This window comes from Macrobrachium rosenbergii, chromosome 20 (assembly GCF_040412425.1).
Source record: "Macrobrachium rosenbergii isolate ZJJX-2024 chromosome 20, ASM4041242v1, whole genome shotgun sequence".
Taxonomy (NCBI): Eukaryota; Metazoa; Arthropoda; class Malacostraca; order Decapoda; family Palaemonidae; genus Macrobrachium; species Macrobrachium rosenbergii.
The window spans coordinates 35,906,083-35,922,854 of record NC_089760.1 but is presented as its reverse complement, the minus strand read 5'-3'; the positions used below and the strand labels follow the sequence as shown (position 1 = coordinate 35,922,854).

The 16,772-nt window shown below is 39.1% G+C and overlaps 1 protein-coding gene across 2 annotated transcripts; it reads right to left on the bottom strand.

Moving 5' to 3' along the window:
* Nucleotides 1-2,072: 2,072 nt before the first annotated feature.
* On the bottom strand, nt 2,073-8,710 carry LOC136849261 (cytochrome P450 3A31-like). Of its 2 annotated transcripts, none has more exons than XM_067122547.1 (7): nt 8,363-8,710; nt 6,381-6,562; nt 5,474-6,158; nt 5,096-5,314; nt 3,529-3,589; nt 3,053-3,243; nt 2,073-2,371 (listed from the first exon to the last, which is right to left on the bottom strand). In XM_067122547.1, the coding sequence occupies exons 2-7, from the start codon at nt 6,558-6,560 to the stop codon at nt 2,202-2,204; spliced, it is 1,506 nt and encodes a 501-aa protein (XP_066978648.1). In that variant the 5' UTR covers nt 6,561-6,562; nt 8,363-8,710; the 3' UTR covers nt 2,073-2,201. The 2 variants fall into 2 exon arrangements, with proteins under 2 accessions (XP_066978648.1, XP_066978649.1); XM_067122548.1 differs by lacking the exon at nt 8,363-8,710 and adding an exon at nt 8,129-8,235.
* Nucleotides 8,711-16,772: the final 8,062 nt, after the last annotated feature.

Below are 16,772 nucleotides of genomic sequence, written 5' to 3'. Positions count from 1 at the left end.
CAAATGAAGGGAATGGCTGTGTAACATTTCGCTGGTTCTGTTCCTAGTGTTTGTTGACAAGGTCATCCCGAGAGATATCTACCATGACGCGCCTATATGAGAGAGAGAGAGAGAGAGAGAGAGAGAGAGAGAGAGAGAGAGAGAGAGAGAGAGAGAGAGAGAGAGATGGAAAGGAGCAGACCTTCTGTTGTATGTGCTTATTTCTTATTTGGCTTTTCAAAGCTATTTTAAATGGGTGTGTGTATATATATATAGTATATATATATATATATATATATATATATATATATATATATATATATAAATATATATATAAAAAATATATATATATATATGTATATATATATGTGTATATATACTGTACATACTGTGTGTGTATATATATATATATATATATATATATATATATATATATATATATATATATATATATATATATATATATATAATTTATGCCTCCATAAAGACACATTAATAAATTCCTCCCAAATTGTCTTTGTCTGGTTGCTTTTTGTTCGACATACACGACAGAGAGAGAGAGTGAGAGAGAGAGAGAGAGGACAGCATAAAGTCTAGAGAGAGAGAGAGAGAGAGAGAGAGAGAGAGAGAGAGAGGAGGAGGACAGCATAAAGTCTTGGGACAGCATAAAGTCTTGAGAGAGAGAGAGAGAGAGAGAGAGAGAGAGAGAGAGAGAGAGAGAGAGAGAGAGAGAGAGAGAGGACAGCATAAAGTCTTGAGAGAGAGAGAGAGAGAGAGAGAGAGAGAGGACAGCATAAAGTCTTGAGAGAGAGAGAGAGAGCATAAAGAGAGGAGAGCATAAAGAGAGAGAGAGAGAGAGAGAGAGAGAGAGAGAGAGAGAATAAAAGTCTTTTTGCAGGTCGAACGAGAAAAGAATTTCGTAAAAAAATTGTCTGTTTTTTCTTTTTTGCTTTACTTTTCAAGTCCCCTTTTTTTGTTAACGAAAAACGTCATTATCAGGCAATGATTGATGTTGACTGATTGATTACCATCTTCTTGCGTAGGAGAGAAATTTTCTTTATCTCTTTTGCTGAAGATGTCGATCACACAAATCATTTCCACGGAAAAGATTGATCAACTTTTGAGACGTTTCTTACCTGGACATTCCCAAATGCATTTTCACAGACCATAAAATTCTCTTTATATTTTATCCGTGATGGAGAATTGACTTGATTCTCGAAACACAATTATTTTGTTGTATCCTTGATTTAAAGCCTTCGCTGTTATTGTTTATTTTTCTATTTATTTTTTTTAACTTTCTTTATTATTTACTTTTACATAAAAAAAAAAACAATTCCTTCCCAACACTTGAATGTTCATTTATGAAGATTTTGAAGTCAAATACAGTTTTATGCCAGTACAAGGTGGAATAAAAATAAAATAAATCCACCAGTTTTCAGGGAAGAAGTTCAGTGTTTATCATGCAAATGTTGTGAAACTGATATTGATGGTGTTCATTGTATTCTTGCACTGGAACGCTTAGGAAAAGCACGTATATATTTTGCAAGACTTATCTAAATAGTTGCGAAAAGCTTATTTGATCAATTCTGCTCAAAAGTGAGACTTTAAAAGCCACTGCAGATTGCTTGGGTTATACCATTGGTTGGGAAAAGGGAGAATCTGTTACAGGCATTTGAATGCTTTTGAAAGGTTCTGTCTCCTGTAAACAATGAATAATTAGGAATGATCATCCTTCACAGACAGTGTTCTTTAGTTTATTCTGATTTAGTCCATCCGCGGGTGAATACTTGGAAGAAATAGCCAGGATTCAAATATTGATCAGTTTAAATCACATGTAGGTTTTTTTTTTTTTTTTATTTATCCAAGCATACTTTCAAAGGTTTGGTTATCCAATATGCCATCTTTCTAAGAATCTGCCTAACCACCAACAAAACTACAATACTATTGAGAAGAAACGCTTTATGGCGTTGTCAACATGAAAAACTGAAAACTACGTAAAAAAGGAGAAATTGTAACTACAGTTTGTCACAGAATCTTGTACAAACACTAGAAGATTAGGTATGGGTAGTCTTTTTCAAAATGAAACAAAGGAATGCTCTGATCACAATAAAAATGTTTATATTTGGTCAGTTTGCAAAACTAATTTACATTACATAAATAAAAAGCAATGCATACACACACACAGATATATGGTCCCACCATTGTCTCAGTTCAGTTGATTTTTACTCTTCATTTAAAGGTTCAAGGAGAAGGTAAAGTTCTTTTTCAGGTTTCAGGAGACCAGCTCCAGTTGACAAAACGACTTCTTCTTTGCCAGGAGGCAACTTCAAGTCCGCTGCCAGTACCAACTTGGATATGCCCACTTTTGCTTCCATCTGGGCAAAACGCATTGCTGAAATATATGAAATGCGTGAAAGAGAATGCTCTCCCCTTGTCCTGTCTCACAAGTGTTGTTTTCGGTGGGAATATTAAGCGGAAATCAATAAAAAAGTGAATAGATCTATGAAAAATTGTCTTGTTGATTGCATTCGTTTGAGGAATCGTAAATGTAGTTAGTGCTTAAATTCGATGGGCACAAAATGAAGAAATTTTGTATTATCAGACACGGAAAACCACAGACCTTGACTTATACAGTACACATTATGTGGGATTGTGAACTAAGAGTCTTACGACTTTGAAATTCGTTAACAGAAATATTTATTAAGTCTAATGGATGTCAATGTGTTGCATAAATCAGAAATAGTAGGGACTATCAATGGAAATGAATATTTACTTTAGAGATTGTGATATGTGTGAAACTGGCATCCTAACGTAAGAGAAACCTTCATTAAACTGAGTTTTCTTGCGTTTTGTTGTCTAAGTATCTTATACAAAAGATGAAGCGTTAAAGTTTAGAAGTATATTCGACTATTGACGCTTGTCTTAAAAGAAATGGACTTGGGTTTGCTTTGAGTAAGAAAATCATAATCTTAAGGGAATGAAGCCTTTCACAGCAACTGATAGTTCTTCCTCTTTTACATAAGGTCTGTATTATCTGGTCAATCACTGAAAAGAAAACAATCGGCATACTTACCAATACAATTCCTTGGTCCCAGTCCAAAAGGTATGTGTGTGTAATTCGTCAAGTTTTTCTTGTTTTCTGGTAGGAAGCGTTCTGGTCTGAAGGCTTCTGGCTCTGGCCAGTATTTCTCGTCATGATGAATAGGCCAGACTGGCACTTGAATGTACTGACCTTTGCCCACTGTAACATTAGTTCCTGGAATGCTATGTATAAAAAAATATTATGCAAATGAAATATGCTACATTACTGTGCACGTTTTCCACATATATGCCCATAATCAGATGGTAAGCAATTCTCTGCAAGTATTATGGTAAATAAGGAAAATTGCAGTCATAATTTTCTCAAAGATAACTTATGCCTGAACTACAAGCAAGAGCTGCTTATAGTAACGGGACCCTAGACAAATTAGAATAGTATAGGATTTAATATACAGTTATCTGTGTAAAAGGTTTCAAGTATTATTAACGGAATACGCGAGTTCAACTTACATATATTCCTTGGTGCATTGTCTTTCTAGCATTGGAGCAGGTGGGTAGATTCTCAGAGTTTCTGTAAGAGCATCAGATTGGTTTCTTAATGTTGTCTGGTCATTATTGTCATCTTATATATGTTTGCTCTCTCAGCTCAGATGCAGATGATAAGACGTAGATAATTTTATAGCGTAGCAGTAGGTAAATAAACAGTCACTGAACCATTCAGTGCTCTGATTGGTTAATAACAATTTCAAAAGCGTAATGGGGGTCTTCTGTAGCTCTATGGAACCCCTCTGAAAGAGGACCTAAACAAATGTAGCAGGGCCAACTTTTGGGAGAAAGATTCAATAGAAAAGCAGTAAGGATTGGGACAGTGAGTAGATGAACTGGCACTTATTCAGCCCATATATTTTGGAAAATGTATTCAAATTATAAGAATTCTCTTTCTAACATTTACCTGTCGTGATGATGTAATGTTTTCATATATGTGTTGAAAAGAATTTGCAATTGCTAAGTGAGATACTGGATGTGAACTCTACTCTAGTAACCTGAACACCATGAATGTTAAGTAAAATTTGTTCTGTCACGTTAATAGTAGAAAAGGCAAGGGAATAATTACATTTTGTATAATCTTGCAAATGGCAGTCTTGTGACAAGGTTTATAGTTAAATAAATGACAAGAGTTCATATAGGTTGTTGAACATGGCAGAAAGAAGGCAGTAACAGTAGATGAGTAATTATTGTAATGTGAGATTTGCCAAGGTTTAGCAAAAGAATTACTAGAGAGCTGGTTACCAGTGACTGGAAGCAAATATGGGAGGATTGAGGCTAAGTGCGAAAGGAAAGAGGGAAAGAGGCAGGTTACCATAATATATAAGACAGGGTGGAACTCATACCATTTCCAGTTGAATTCAATCATTTGTTAACAATAGCCAGCTGATTTTATGGGAGTCTTAAGTTAACAGTAGTCAGTAGTTACCTTAACATATAAGACATGGGTGGAGCTCATGCCATTTCCTGTAGAATTCAATCTTTTGTCAACAGTAGTCAGCTGATTTTATGGGAGTCTTAAGTTCCCTAGATGCTAAGCACTGAGGGCTATATTTGCATCAGGTCTTATCATATTTTACTAATACAGAAAAATTATGAGGAAAGAAGGAATAAATATGTAGAGGCAGATTAGTAGATATAAGACTGAGCCGACAATTCAGAGTGCATGAAGGCAGAATAAGAGGTTCATGGCTGGGTACAGTCACTAGATACCGGTTCTCCATCTTAGAAGTGATAGTTTCCTAATGGTGCATTGGTGCCCTGTGAATTGCAAATATAAAGAACTTGCCCAAAAGTGCACCATAGCAGTAGTGTAGTTTCTGATGTCAACAAGAATTGAAATTAACAACTTTAGTTGCAAAATAGATTGACTAACTGATTGCAGATAAACTACATGGTCTTACAACAACAACAGGCCGTTGACACCAAAAACTTAGTGAATCATTTTAAATTTAAATTAAAAAGTTAACAAACTGTCAGGAATGTTCACTTTATAAAGGCTGTAAAGTGGATGTCAAACAATGAGGCCTACCTAATATAACGCCTTCGAGGTATTTGGATTCCATAATTCCTTGGTAAGTGATTCCACCATATTGTTCAACTACGTCTTGTAGTTCTTGGCGAAGGCGGTGTTGAGCTTCCGGGTTCTTCGCCAACTGGTAGGCAGCAAAAGCCAGAGTGGTTGCCGTGGTGTCATAACCAGCAATGATGAACAGAATGCTTTGTGCTATGATGGAATTATCATCAAGAACTGCAAGAGATGAAGGAAGTTATGAAAGTATGCACAGCCTACTTCAGATTATTTTATACATAGGATTATGATTTTTCTCCATTCATGTAGCACAGTACAGTCATATATCATCTAACAACAAGTATTTTCTCAGCTAGAGTAAAAGTCTGTTCAGCCTACCTTGCTTTTTAGATGGGTCAGTTGAGCTTTCATCGGCCTGAGCATCTAAGAGGAGGTCTAGAAAGTCTCCTCTTTTCATACCTTTCCTTCTAGAAGCTAAAGTTTCTTCACAAACGCTAATAAAGAAGTCTGCCTCCTTCGGGCTTAAATGCATTCCCAGAATTTTGCAGAGTTTTGGGACAATTGCAAATAGGATAAATATCACCATTCTTCTGATTCCAAAATCAAAAAATGGTATTGCCTTTCTTGGGAATTCAGGGTCTTCTTCTACGAGCGAATTGCATTCTAAGCCAAACGCACATGAAGCAATGGTGTCCATTGTGTATCTCCCAAAATTAAATTTCATGTCTACTGAAGATTTCTTGGCAGCCTCTGCCAGACTGAATGCCACAAGGGCATCGGCTTTGTCACAAACAAGATGAAACATGTTTTTCATTTTTCCAGATGTGAATGTTGGTGACACAATGGATCGCAACGTTTTCCATTTTTCTCCATTTTCATTGGACAACATATCATTCATACACTGATCTCTCTTACAGGGTGATTTGAATACCCTGCGGTCTGTGAAATGGTCGAAATCTTTAATGAAGATATTTTTTATCATCTCTGGATCACACACATAAAGAATAGGGGAGTAGAAATTGTATGTCCCAATCAGACCATTCTTGTTATAATCTCGATAAATCTGCCAAAATGTATAGAAATATATTAATATTAAGAGTAATTGCAACACAGAATCAGTTTTTGTAGAATTTTATTAATCATCTTATACAGTGTCAAATGGTCATTTGCTAAAACAAAGAACAGAAATAATTTTAAAATTTAGGAAACATTGTCCATCTGATGAACTAAAGTGTAAGATGTCCTCTAGAACACCATGCAATCAAATGTTTTCCAAGATACTCACTTCATTATCATAAACCCATCTGCCTCGCTTTGTGGACACCATTTCTGTCAAGTGGCCAAAAAATGGTATGGTGGGTGGTGATAACACCCCACGTTTGGCCCAGTAGCTGAATTTGTGCTTGTTATACAGCCAAAAAGTGGCCACTAAAATTACCAACAGCGACACCGTTACCAAAATCATTGCTGAAAAATTATAGGTAATTTAGATAAAGATTTTTTTCCTTTCTTGTTTGGATTACACATGGGTCTTATGTGCCAGTAGTATCATCTGTCCAAGTACTAAACAGACCCAACTTTTGCTCAACTTTGCTTGTAGTAGAAAGCAAAGAAAGTACAATATTAAAGATTTCTTGCGATTGAAACATCCAACAATATACAAAGGAAACATAAAAAAAAGGAGACAGAGTTTACAAAAATGCTCTGGCTTAATGAGGACTCAGACTTGGGACTAGGTAATGCCTGAAGGCCATTCATCAGCTCACCTTCACCACTCCATAATTCACAACAAGTGTATTAATTCATGCAGCAGCAGGTGAGGAAAGAGAGAGGAAAATGGTGAAAGCAGAGACGAAGACGAACACTAGCATGAACAAAATTGTGAATACAATTGCCTTCCATCTTCTTCGTGCTTGCTTTAATGGCTCAGGACTTATCAGATGATTGCAATATCTAAATACTTGGTATATATATATTATATATATATATATATATATATATATATATATATATATATATATATATATATATATATATATATATTACTGTATATTGTATATATAGCTCATAAGAGGATACAAAAATAATCATACAAAATACATAAAAGCGTGTAAATAATGAAGCAATGGCTAGACAAATATAAATCTATAACATACGAAAGACCTTTATACACCATTTTCATATCTTTCACCATATACTAACTTCTTAGCTACACACCTTTCATTTACACATCAGTAAGGTGTTTAAAGGTATCTGATATGGGTCCTTATTAGAATTAGAAATATTAAGAACTCTAAGGATATTAAGTTTATAGATACTCAAAAACGCACGATTAAGCAACAGAGTCACCATCTTCTAACCTGAAAAGGTATAGATTTGAATATTGGTCAGAACTGGACCTATTAGCAGATTCTGCAGGTTTTAAGGACGATGTAGTATCTGTGCAGTATACGTCAAGATATTGTTTAAAACAATAGAAATATAGATTTCTTACCCTCGCTATCGATAGCAAAATTAACTTGCAGTTGTGACATACGAGGCTGTATTTTTTAACGAAATAACTGGCACTGATAAATGATTAGGATGCTGTTAGACTGCCACTAAAAGAAAATAATACAAAAGTGACACAAATAATGCAAAAACGAAGGCTGGTTAAATGATCTATTGTATCGACGAGCCAGTAGTGGGACCTGCCTGCGATGAGTCCGTGTGACGTCATTGTCTGGCCGACCTGTCATTGTGGGTCCTTTGATATATATATATATATATATATATATATATATATATATATATATATATATATATATATATATATATATATATATATATATATATATATATATATATATATATATATATATATATATATATATATATATATATATATATATATATATATATATTATATATATATATATATATATATATATATATATATATATATATATATATATATATATATATATATATATATGAAAGGGAAATGTGTCTCCGGAAGCACCGTCTTTACTGAAATGTAATGAATTTGCTCACCTCTGCAAACTGCACGTCATAGATGGTGAATGCGTCGTTCATCCCAACGTGAATTTGTCTACACTTACGGTAGACCGGGGAGGGAGGGGGGACGGTGGACGGGGGAGGGGGGTTGTAATATTTATATTTATAACGAAAAACAATTATCAGTTTTTTCACCTTTGAAACATCTCTGTTGCATCACTCAGAAAACCAAACAACAGTACACAATGAAACAACAGCGAAAGGACCTACTTGCACGTCGATCTACGCAGCGGACAATAACGATATTTCGTGTCTTATTTAACCGAGCTCCAGGGTGAAACTAATCCTCGAATCACCTGGTCGCCATCACCAGGCTAGAGGAACCTTTGTCCGAAGGCAGTTGCCACATTCGATTGTATGAGAAGCAGTGTGTTTGTTTCATATCGCTGTAGAATCCCGCTAATCTTATCGACAGTGGCGCAATGATCTATTATGACACATTTGAACCTTAGCTGTTGTTTTGCCTTATATTACTAGATACAGTGTTTATCCGCGCTAGATTAATTGGGCGTCTTACGCCCACAGTACCACAGTGTTGTGAAAGGCGAGAAACGGAGTGTCATCAGTTTGCTTATGATACAACGCTCGTTGTGGTTTACGCACTCCAAGCTCACAGAAGTTCTGCATGATCTGTAAATTCTAAATCAATAATGAAATGAGAAAACCTGTTAGAAAATTGACTAAATACATAAAAGACCATTATAAGAAAATTCTCCCGAATATAATTCTACGCATAGTGCTCGAATGTACGTTTTTCTCTCTTCGTATCTTTATTGAGTACCTTCCCAGTTGCGTCTCATTACGTTATCGTCTTTGTTACCAAGTGAGATAACAATAGCTCTGTTAAAAATGTATTTAACGCTTGTGTCTTACCACAGGGATAAAGGCAAAGGAGTCTAAAATTATATACTTTAGTAGATTTTGCGATTTTTGCATGTTTTTGTTCCCATCCATTTCTGATCTGTCATTCGTGACCATTTACGTAAGAACATGCCATATCTACTGAATGACTAATAATATTCCGCACAAGGAGTGATAGAAGAACAAATGAAGGGAATGGCTGTGTAACATTTCGCCGGTTCTGTTCTTAGTGTTTGTTAACAAAGTCATCCTGAGAGACATCCTACCATGACGCTCCTGCATGAGAGAGAGAGAGAGAGAGAGAAAAGAGCAGACCGTCTTTTGTATGTGCTTATTTCTTATTTGGGTTTTCTAAGCCATTCCAAATCTGTCACAATTTGAAGTGAGTGTATGTATAGTATATATACATACATACACATACATACATACATACATACATATATATATATATATATATATATATATATATATATATATATATATATATATATATATATATATATATATATATATATAAATTATTTCAGCCGATGGCTTTCATTTTCCGTTTTGGTGTTGGGTGGCATTGGTAGGGTATAGCCTTTTAGTTCTCAGGACATATCTATGGGCAACGACGATGGGTGGACTGGTAGGCGGGAGGCTGGGAGTAATCGACGGACTCTGTAAACACGAGCGGAGCCCTGCATTACATGTACGTCACCTTCTTTGTCTGATTGCACTGTACATTCCAAAGGTGTATGTGTGTGTGTTGAAGATCTTGCGGAGTTCATGACCTCCTAAATACTGTACAGCTGGGTCATTGCCAGATGACTTAAATGGCTCTTGGAACAGAGAATGGGAAGCAGCTCTCCTTTCGAGAATCATGTGCGATGCAGCACTGGCAAACTAATTGGCTCTCCACGCGATGTCTGTGGGAATGTGAAGCCAGCGACGCGTAAAGTTGTTGTTTATTTTGAAGACTCGAAAAATTATCTCATCAACGCTCTTTGCTTGATGCAGTTGACAACAGGGTCTCTAAAGCTCAACGTTAGAAGTGCATTATTAGTGAGATAGAGAGAGAGAGAGCTTTTGATATAATAAAGTAACGAAGAATAGCAAGGACAGATGAACGCACAATAATTCGATAACTACAAAGGAAGGAAATTTGTCTTGCAGGCACTACTACGAAGCAGTATTCGACTGAGTCATTCCGAAGCCGTGTAGTGCAGCAGATTGCTGTAAAAATCGTTCAGATAGTGAAACAAGCATGAAATTTGGCACAAACATTCTTAAGACTACGCTCTCTTAGAAAAGGGCACTGGCCACCTGAAAATCCAAGATGGCGGCTATTTTTCAAAATGGCCGCCATCTATGTTGAGATTCACTGGTTTGGGAGCATCTATTGGATGGAATATGCCAGTTTTTTTTTTTTTAAACCTCGACTTTTAGGTTATAAAAATGTTCCATACCACACATTTTATTGAAAACCCTTACTAAATGAATTGTAACCAAGATGGCGTACAAAATGGTTGCCATAAAAGTTTTTTTCTATCCACAGCGCTAGCAGACATAGAGACCAACTGTTTTTATTTAATGGTATATTCATGTGATCAGACAGTTTAACTAATATGCTATTTTCAACTGAAATAGTAATGGTATGGTCACATACAACATTGTGTCTAAGACTGTAACCATAAAAGAAAAGAAGAGAAATACGGACTAAACGCAACCAATCTATGTATAGGTCTCTCAACCTACACCTTTGAAAAATTCGAGGATAAGAAGGTAGGCATAGCATGACACGTTGGATGCTCAAGCTAGATTATCTACTGAAGAGAGGGCAATATTTATCTAGACTTCACATTTGCAAGTGCACAGAGCTGTGCAGGGAAGACCCAGCTTGTAGCACTTGCACCTTTCCCGACAGCCTGCTTTGCATCCACATTTGGTAAGCTGTTGGCAACTCTTGGCTAAGGGCGAGTTGGTTGTCCAGAGGACTTGCCATGCTTCACCAGACTTTGCCATCCCCACTCAGCAGGGTTCTCTGGCTGTGGCTGACACTGGTGGAGCTGCCCCCACACACAACCAGCCTGGTACGCAGCACGCTTGGTGTGTTGGAGGAGAGCTCCCCTGGTTGGTGGAATGGCCTCATATGCCCTTTGTTTTCTGGCAAACATATCAAGTCTAGCCTCATCCACAGTGCCAGCAGTGCTGGATCTTTCATACATAAGTATGACAAACCTCTCCAGGACCTTCAGGTCACTCTCTTCCACTCTGAGAGGGTAGTGACTCAGTTTGGAGAACACAGTGGAGGCCTCTGGAAAGATGTTCCATGTCTGCCAGGCGGTCTTCTTGCCCTTGCTCCGAAGGCTGACACTGTATCACAGCCTGTGAACGCATGGAAGAAGAGCATGCCAGTCACCTTCTCCTGGCCCAGAGAGTTGCACAGGTCATGCACAGCAATCCAGCGCAGGCTCTGGCCTTGGCCAAATGCCACCCATAGCTTCTCTAGCCCTAGATTGTGGAGAGTGGAGAAAGCACTGACTGCAACGACAAGAACATCTGTGTCATTTGCTTTAACCGTGATGGTCTTGGCTCCATGTTCTGTGGCATATTTGGCATGGAGAAAGATGCAGGTGTCAGCTTCCTCATGAGAGCACTTTTCCAGTCCCTGAAGAGTAGCCTCATGAGTGCTGAGGACAGCAGACCCTTTCGTGGCAATGACAACATTTGTGGCAGACATCTGGGCAACTTTGTCTGCCAGGAACTGGAACAACTCTGTCTTGTTGGCATCGTGTCTTAGGAAATTGCGCCAGTTGGATGGAATTGTGTTCTTGTCTGTCACCTTGCGCCTTCCTCCTTGACCACGTTGGAGCCTGGTCTCAGCTTTGAGGCTGGATGTATTGTATACATCAAATACAAGATGTGATGATGTGTACTTGCTGCTATAGGATTGTATCACAGGCAAGAAGTCGCAAAGTGCATAGCCCTCAAAGGTCTTTCCTTTCTTTGGTGGCAAGGCATGGACCAAAGCTGATCCATCTACAATGAGGACATCAGTCTTTGGTTCTTTGTCTTCTAGTGTAACATGACTCTCCAGGACCGAGGTCAGCTGAGACTTCTGACATGTGTACAGCCTACCACCCTCACTAAGGAAGCTGGGAATGTTTGATTCTCGTGCTGGAAGAATTCCTGCAGATCACATTCACGGCTCTGACAGGATATAAATAGCTTTGAGAAAAGCTGGCAATCCTCCTTCAGAAGTTTCTGCTTTGACTGTTCTACAGGAGCAGCTTCTTGCCTGAAGAAGTCAGTTCTGTTCTTCTTTATCGGCTCATAGAAGGAGACCGCATTGTTTGCCAAAGAGTCTGAAAACTTCTGAAATTTAGTGCTGCCTCTGTCAAGGTGTGTCTGTAGAAGTTCTGCTGAGCTGGGGTGGGCAATGTCTTTGTTGTCAATGGAATACAGATCCTGGCTCTCTTCCTGAAAAGGACTTCCCAAGTGTTGCAAAGCCAATGACAGCTTGCTGACTCTCTCCAAGAATGTCTTCTGCGCATGAGGTGTTTGTTCATGGTGTGTTGTCTGCTCATTAGACTCCTTACTTTGAACCTCTGTTTCGTATGCAGACACCAAGCGGATGATCTCTGGGCCAGCCACCATCCATCTTCTGAGTGCTGACGGATCTTCAGTCAGCCCAATGGCTCTGCCATCAGCCTTTATAAAGGCATTGGTCTGCTCATGAGCTTGGTCAAGAGCCATTGCTGAGAACTGGCGACTGGTCTTGTGCACAACAAAGTTGCCAGCCTTGAACTCCTTGTGCAACTCTGGGTGTGAACTCTCTAGGGTAAGCATGTCCCTGAGGTGAATAGGCAGCCAACGAGCATAGTTTGTATTATTGTTGGAAAAGAAGTAGGGTATCAGCTCATGCAATGCCTGGCAGTAGAGGACAAAATTGGCCTCACGGAAGGACCTGATCAGTAGGAATATCACAAGTTCCATAGACAACACCATGTGCCAGAAGTGGAACTGTGGACTCTGCTGTCTTCGAAGGTCACACCACTCCTCAAACTCTAATGCCTGCTCATTGTTGTTTGCTTTCTCAGCACAGTAGTCAGTGTATGCTGTCCTCAGGAGTTTGTACAAACTAGAGGCTGTAACCTGGTGCATCTGCCGTGTCCTGGTTACACTTGCAGCTGACAGGAAGGATTCTGCAGTTCCAGATGAAGCAACTCCTGCCTCCACCAGAGCTCCTGTCCAACCACTGCCATGAAGAAGAGTACCAAGAGATGTCATTGCTGCCATCTCAATGTGCAGACCACCAAACATTACCAGATACTTGTCTTCGCCATACTGATCAGGCCACTGCCACTGCACCTGCTTTGCTACGTCATAGATTGGCTGATCAGCTGTGATTATGGGTATCTGGCCAGGGTTCAGAAAATCAGTGACATCCTGCACTTTCTGCATCACGTGTTTGATCGTAGCAACAGAATGAGCCTGATCACGTAGGAGAGGAAGCAATGAAGTTATGGTTACTTCAAATTCTGGGCTTCTCTTCATTGAAGCGTGATGAGCTGACCACGTCAGATTCACTGCATCATCTATTTCCTGGGTGACTATGACCTTGTCTAGCCACTGATACTCCAGTGCAAGCTGTGGCCCCAAGATATCTGTGGGTGGCTTTGGTATTGCAGTGTTTGGTGGCACAGGGTTCTTTGTTTGAAAGGAAGCTGGTGAGATGTTTGTGAATGTGTCCGGCAATTCAGGCACCGACCTCACTTTCTCAGGTGCAAACTTTAGTTGCTGTCTTTCCTGTCCAGTGTTCTCCTTGGTGGGGTGCTGAAATATGGAGATGCTAGTTCCATGGAAGGAGGTAGTGGCAGTAGTTGCAGATGGGTTGTGGTTGTCCATCACTGCAGTGGTGAACAACCCTTTTCGCAGTACTGGGGGACAGACCACACCCTCCTCCACATATTTGCTAACTGTGGCATCTCCTAACTGTGCAGAGACCTCCAGTACTCTGTCATAAGAGATACTGAGGCCATATTGATGTAGCATTTCAACCAGGTTTCTCTTCCTGGTTTTGGCATAGACTGAGAGTCCCATGTAGACTGGGAATGGTGTTTCTCTGTCTTTGGAGTGTCTATGAGTTGTTGCTCCCTCTTTGTATGGGGAGTAGCAGTTGAACTGCATGAGCTGTGCAATGGCCTGGTCTGACTTTGATGCTCCAAATCGTAACTGTGACTTGATGTCAGCCCCATGCTCAACCATCCCTACAAACTGGAGCAGAGAGGAGGCACAGAATTTCGTACACAAGCCTCAGAAAATGTGCCATCAAACCGTGACTGATGATCAAGTATAGACTTTCTGAGAATATTTGCTGCTTTAGCAATGATAACTGCCTCTGAAAGATCAGATGATTGAGCAAGTGCTTTTCCCACATCCTTTTGAAATGCAAGTAATACATCTCTGCCAGATTTATGAGCCTCAAGTTCTGGAATTTCTGCCAGAAGTTTGTCTTTGAGTCTCGTGGAATTTACACTTGGTGACTCTACACCCTAATTGTTCCAGACGTTGTTGGTAGAGGTGGCAAATATCTGCCAGCCGAAATGTGACTGGATCATCTGAACAAAGGTTGTTTTCAACAATGTATGTCATCAGTTCTGACAGAACTAGTGGATACACATCTGATTCTGACTCAGTGCTACCTTGGTCTTTCTCAAGGCTCCTCAGGTAGAACTTTTTTTTTTCTGTTGTAGAGGGCACAAAGACAGGCATGGTGATACTTAAACTCCTGTGCAATGACATCCCCACCAGTCAACTTAGCAAGGAGCTTGCCATCACTAAGTATCTCTGCACATTCACGCAATTTCAAGTCAAGGCCCTTAGTACTAGCCTGTCTGAGATCAGATGCAGGTGCCACTTTCTCAGAAAATGCAAACTTCATTGTCATGACTGGTTCGGCGCAGTTTTGCACGACTAGTCTCAGTGTTGCTGGTCTGGTCATTGGATTGTCGCTTTCTTGCACGGTCCAGTTTAGTGTTGTTAAACAACAAGCGACAGTTCACATGGTATTTTGCTGCATTTTTCCTGAGAGTGGCCTCTATGCCATCACCTTCATCCAGCCTTGCTGGATCCATTATCAGTGGCATTTCATTAATTTCACTGAACATGGGAATGTTCCTTGCCAGCATTGTGTACCCATCATGGTCTAGGACATGATGACTTGGAGGTGATGTCAAGTGCTCACCTCTTTTGTCCTTCTGACAAAGACAACACAAACTCCAGTTTGTTTTCTACTGCTCAATATTGGATTGGCATCACATTCTGCCATGATTTCACTTTTGATTAAGGCCGAGGGGTTATCCTTTTACCACCTTAAACAAAGCACACATTCCTGTATGGGATTCAACTAGGTTCGGTCTCCCTACACCTAGCCCGATCATTCATCCAGTGTCATTTAAGTCCCGTGTGATCTGTACACCATCCCGGTAAGTACATGAACCATCATGTACAGCCCCCATACCCTTGGCTCGGCTCTCTCCCGCTGGCACATCCTGTCTATTCAGGTGCGGCTATCTAACTATAGCTGGTCTGGGGCTGTTAGAAAGCATTTGGGACACTAAACTAAACTATACTACAACTACTAGTCTAAGACTACAGGATTAGTAAAGCTGGATTAGCTGGCACTGAACCCCATGCTGAGTTACACAGCAGTGATGTCACCAGTGTGCCCTGGTTGTGTGCAGACATACACTCTTTTACATTTATTAATTTTCCTTCAAAATTGATGAGTTATTCGAAAGAGATGGCCTCATTAGGATCTAAAACCACAGAAACCAAGATCCATGCTTAAAACGATAATTGTTGAACGGGCATTATTTCTCATTATAATTATTGTTTCTACCTTTTCTTGGCAGCCATATAGCCCCCATATTTAAAGGTAAACTGTACTGGGAAGCTACAGAAACATAATATTCACAAGAAATAGTATGGAAGAGCTTTACCATATTGCTAGAAGCAAATACATGCCATTCTAGTGAAAAATTAGCCAAAATCTGTCGATACTGGCCGCCATCTTGGAATTTGGCCGCCATATTAAATTTTTGCGTGGCCAGCGCCCTTTTCTGATAGAGGGAACTTTAAAGAGCACTTGTGCAAAATTTCATGCTTGTTTCACTATCTGAACGATTCTTATGAAATATGCAATTATCTGCTGCACTAGTGTGCTTGCCTGCATTGAACTTATGCTGATGGGATACTATTTTGATAACAGGTTTCTTTATTATTCTAATCATTAGATGTCTTACTTTTTATGTCAGTGATTGCATGGAAGACGAAAATTCAACATATGGAAAGGAATGGAAAGGAAAAGAACTCTGTTTGAAATAAGAGAGATATTTCATGCTGTGTAAATAAATTGAATGCACCGGTGCTAGGGGTGTGGGCCCAAGTCACTCGCCTTCCAAGGACACAGTCAGGCGCAGTTTTCTCCGCTTTCTTTTATATTAGGAGTAGTTAGTTATTATAAATATAATATATATATATATATATATATATATATATATAGAGAGAGAGAGAGAGAGAGAGAGAGAGAGAGAGAGAGAGAGAGAGAAGAATATTGCCGTAGTAAACACCAGAAAAACAAAACAGCAAATCAACACTCTTTTAGGTTAGTTGTTAGCACCTTTAATAACGATTGCAATATTTTGACAAACGAGTTATAAGTGGTGTAATGTGTAAACTTTAGACAAGAAATATTTTCAGCGAAAATATGCCC

Coding starts and splice junctions, on each gene's coding strand:
- LOC136849261 (XM_067122547.1), bottom strand. CDS start 6,560: ATGATTTTGGTAACGGTGTCGCTGTTGGTAATTTTAGTGGCCACTTTT. Junction 6,159..6,380: donor GATGGGTTTATGATAATGAA/GTGAGTATCTTG, acceptor ACATTTTGGCAG/ATTTATCGAGATTATAACAA. Junction 3,590..5,095: donor CCTCGAAGGCGTTATATTAG/GTAGGCCTCATT, acceptor ATGCTCTTACAG/AAACTCTGAGAATCTACCCA.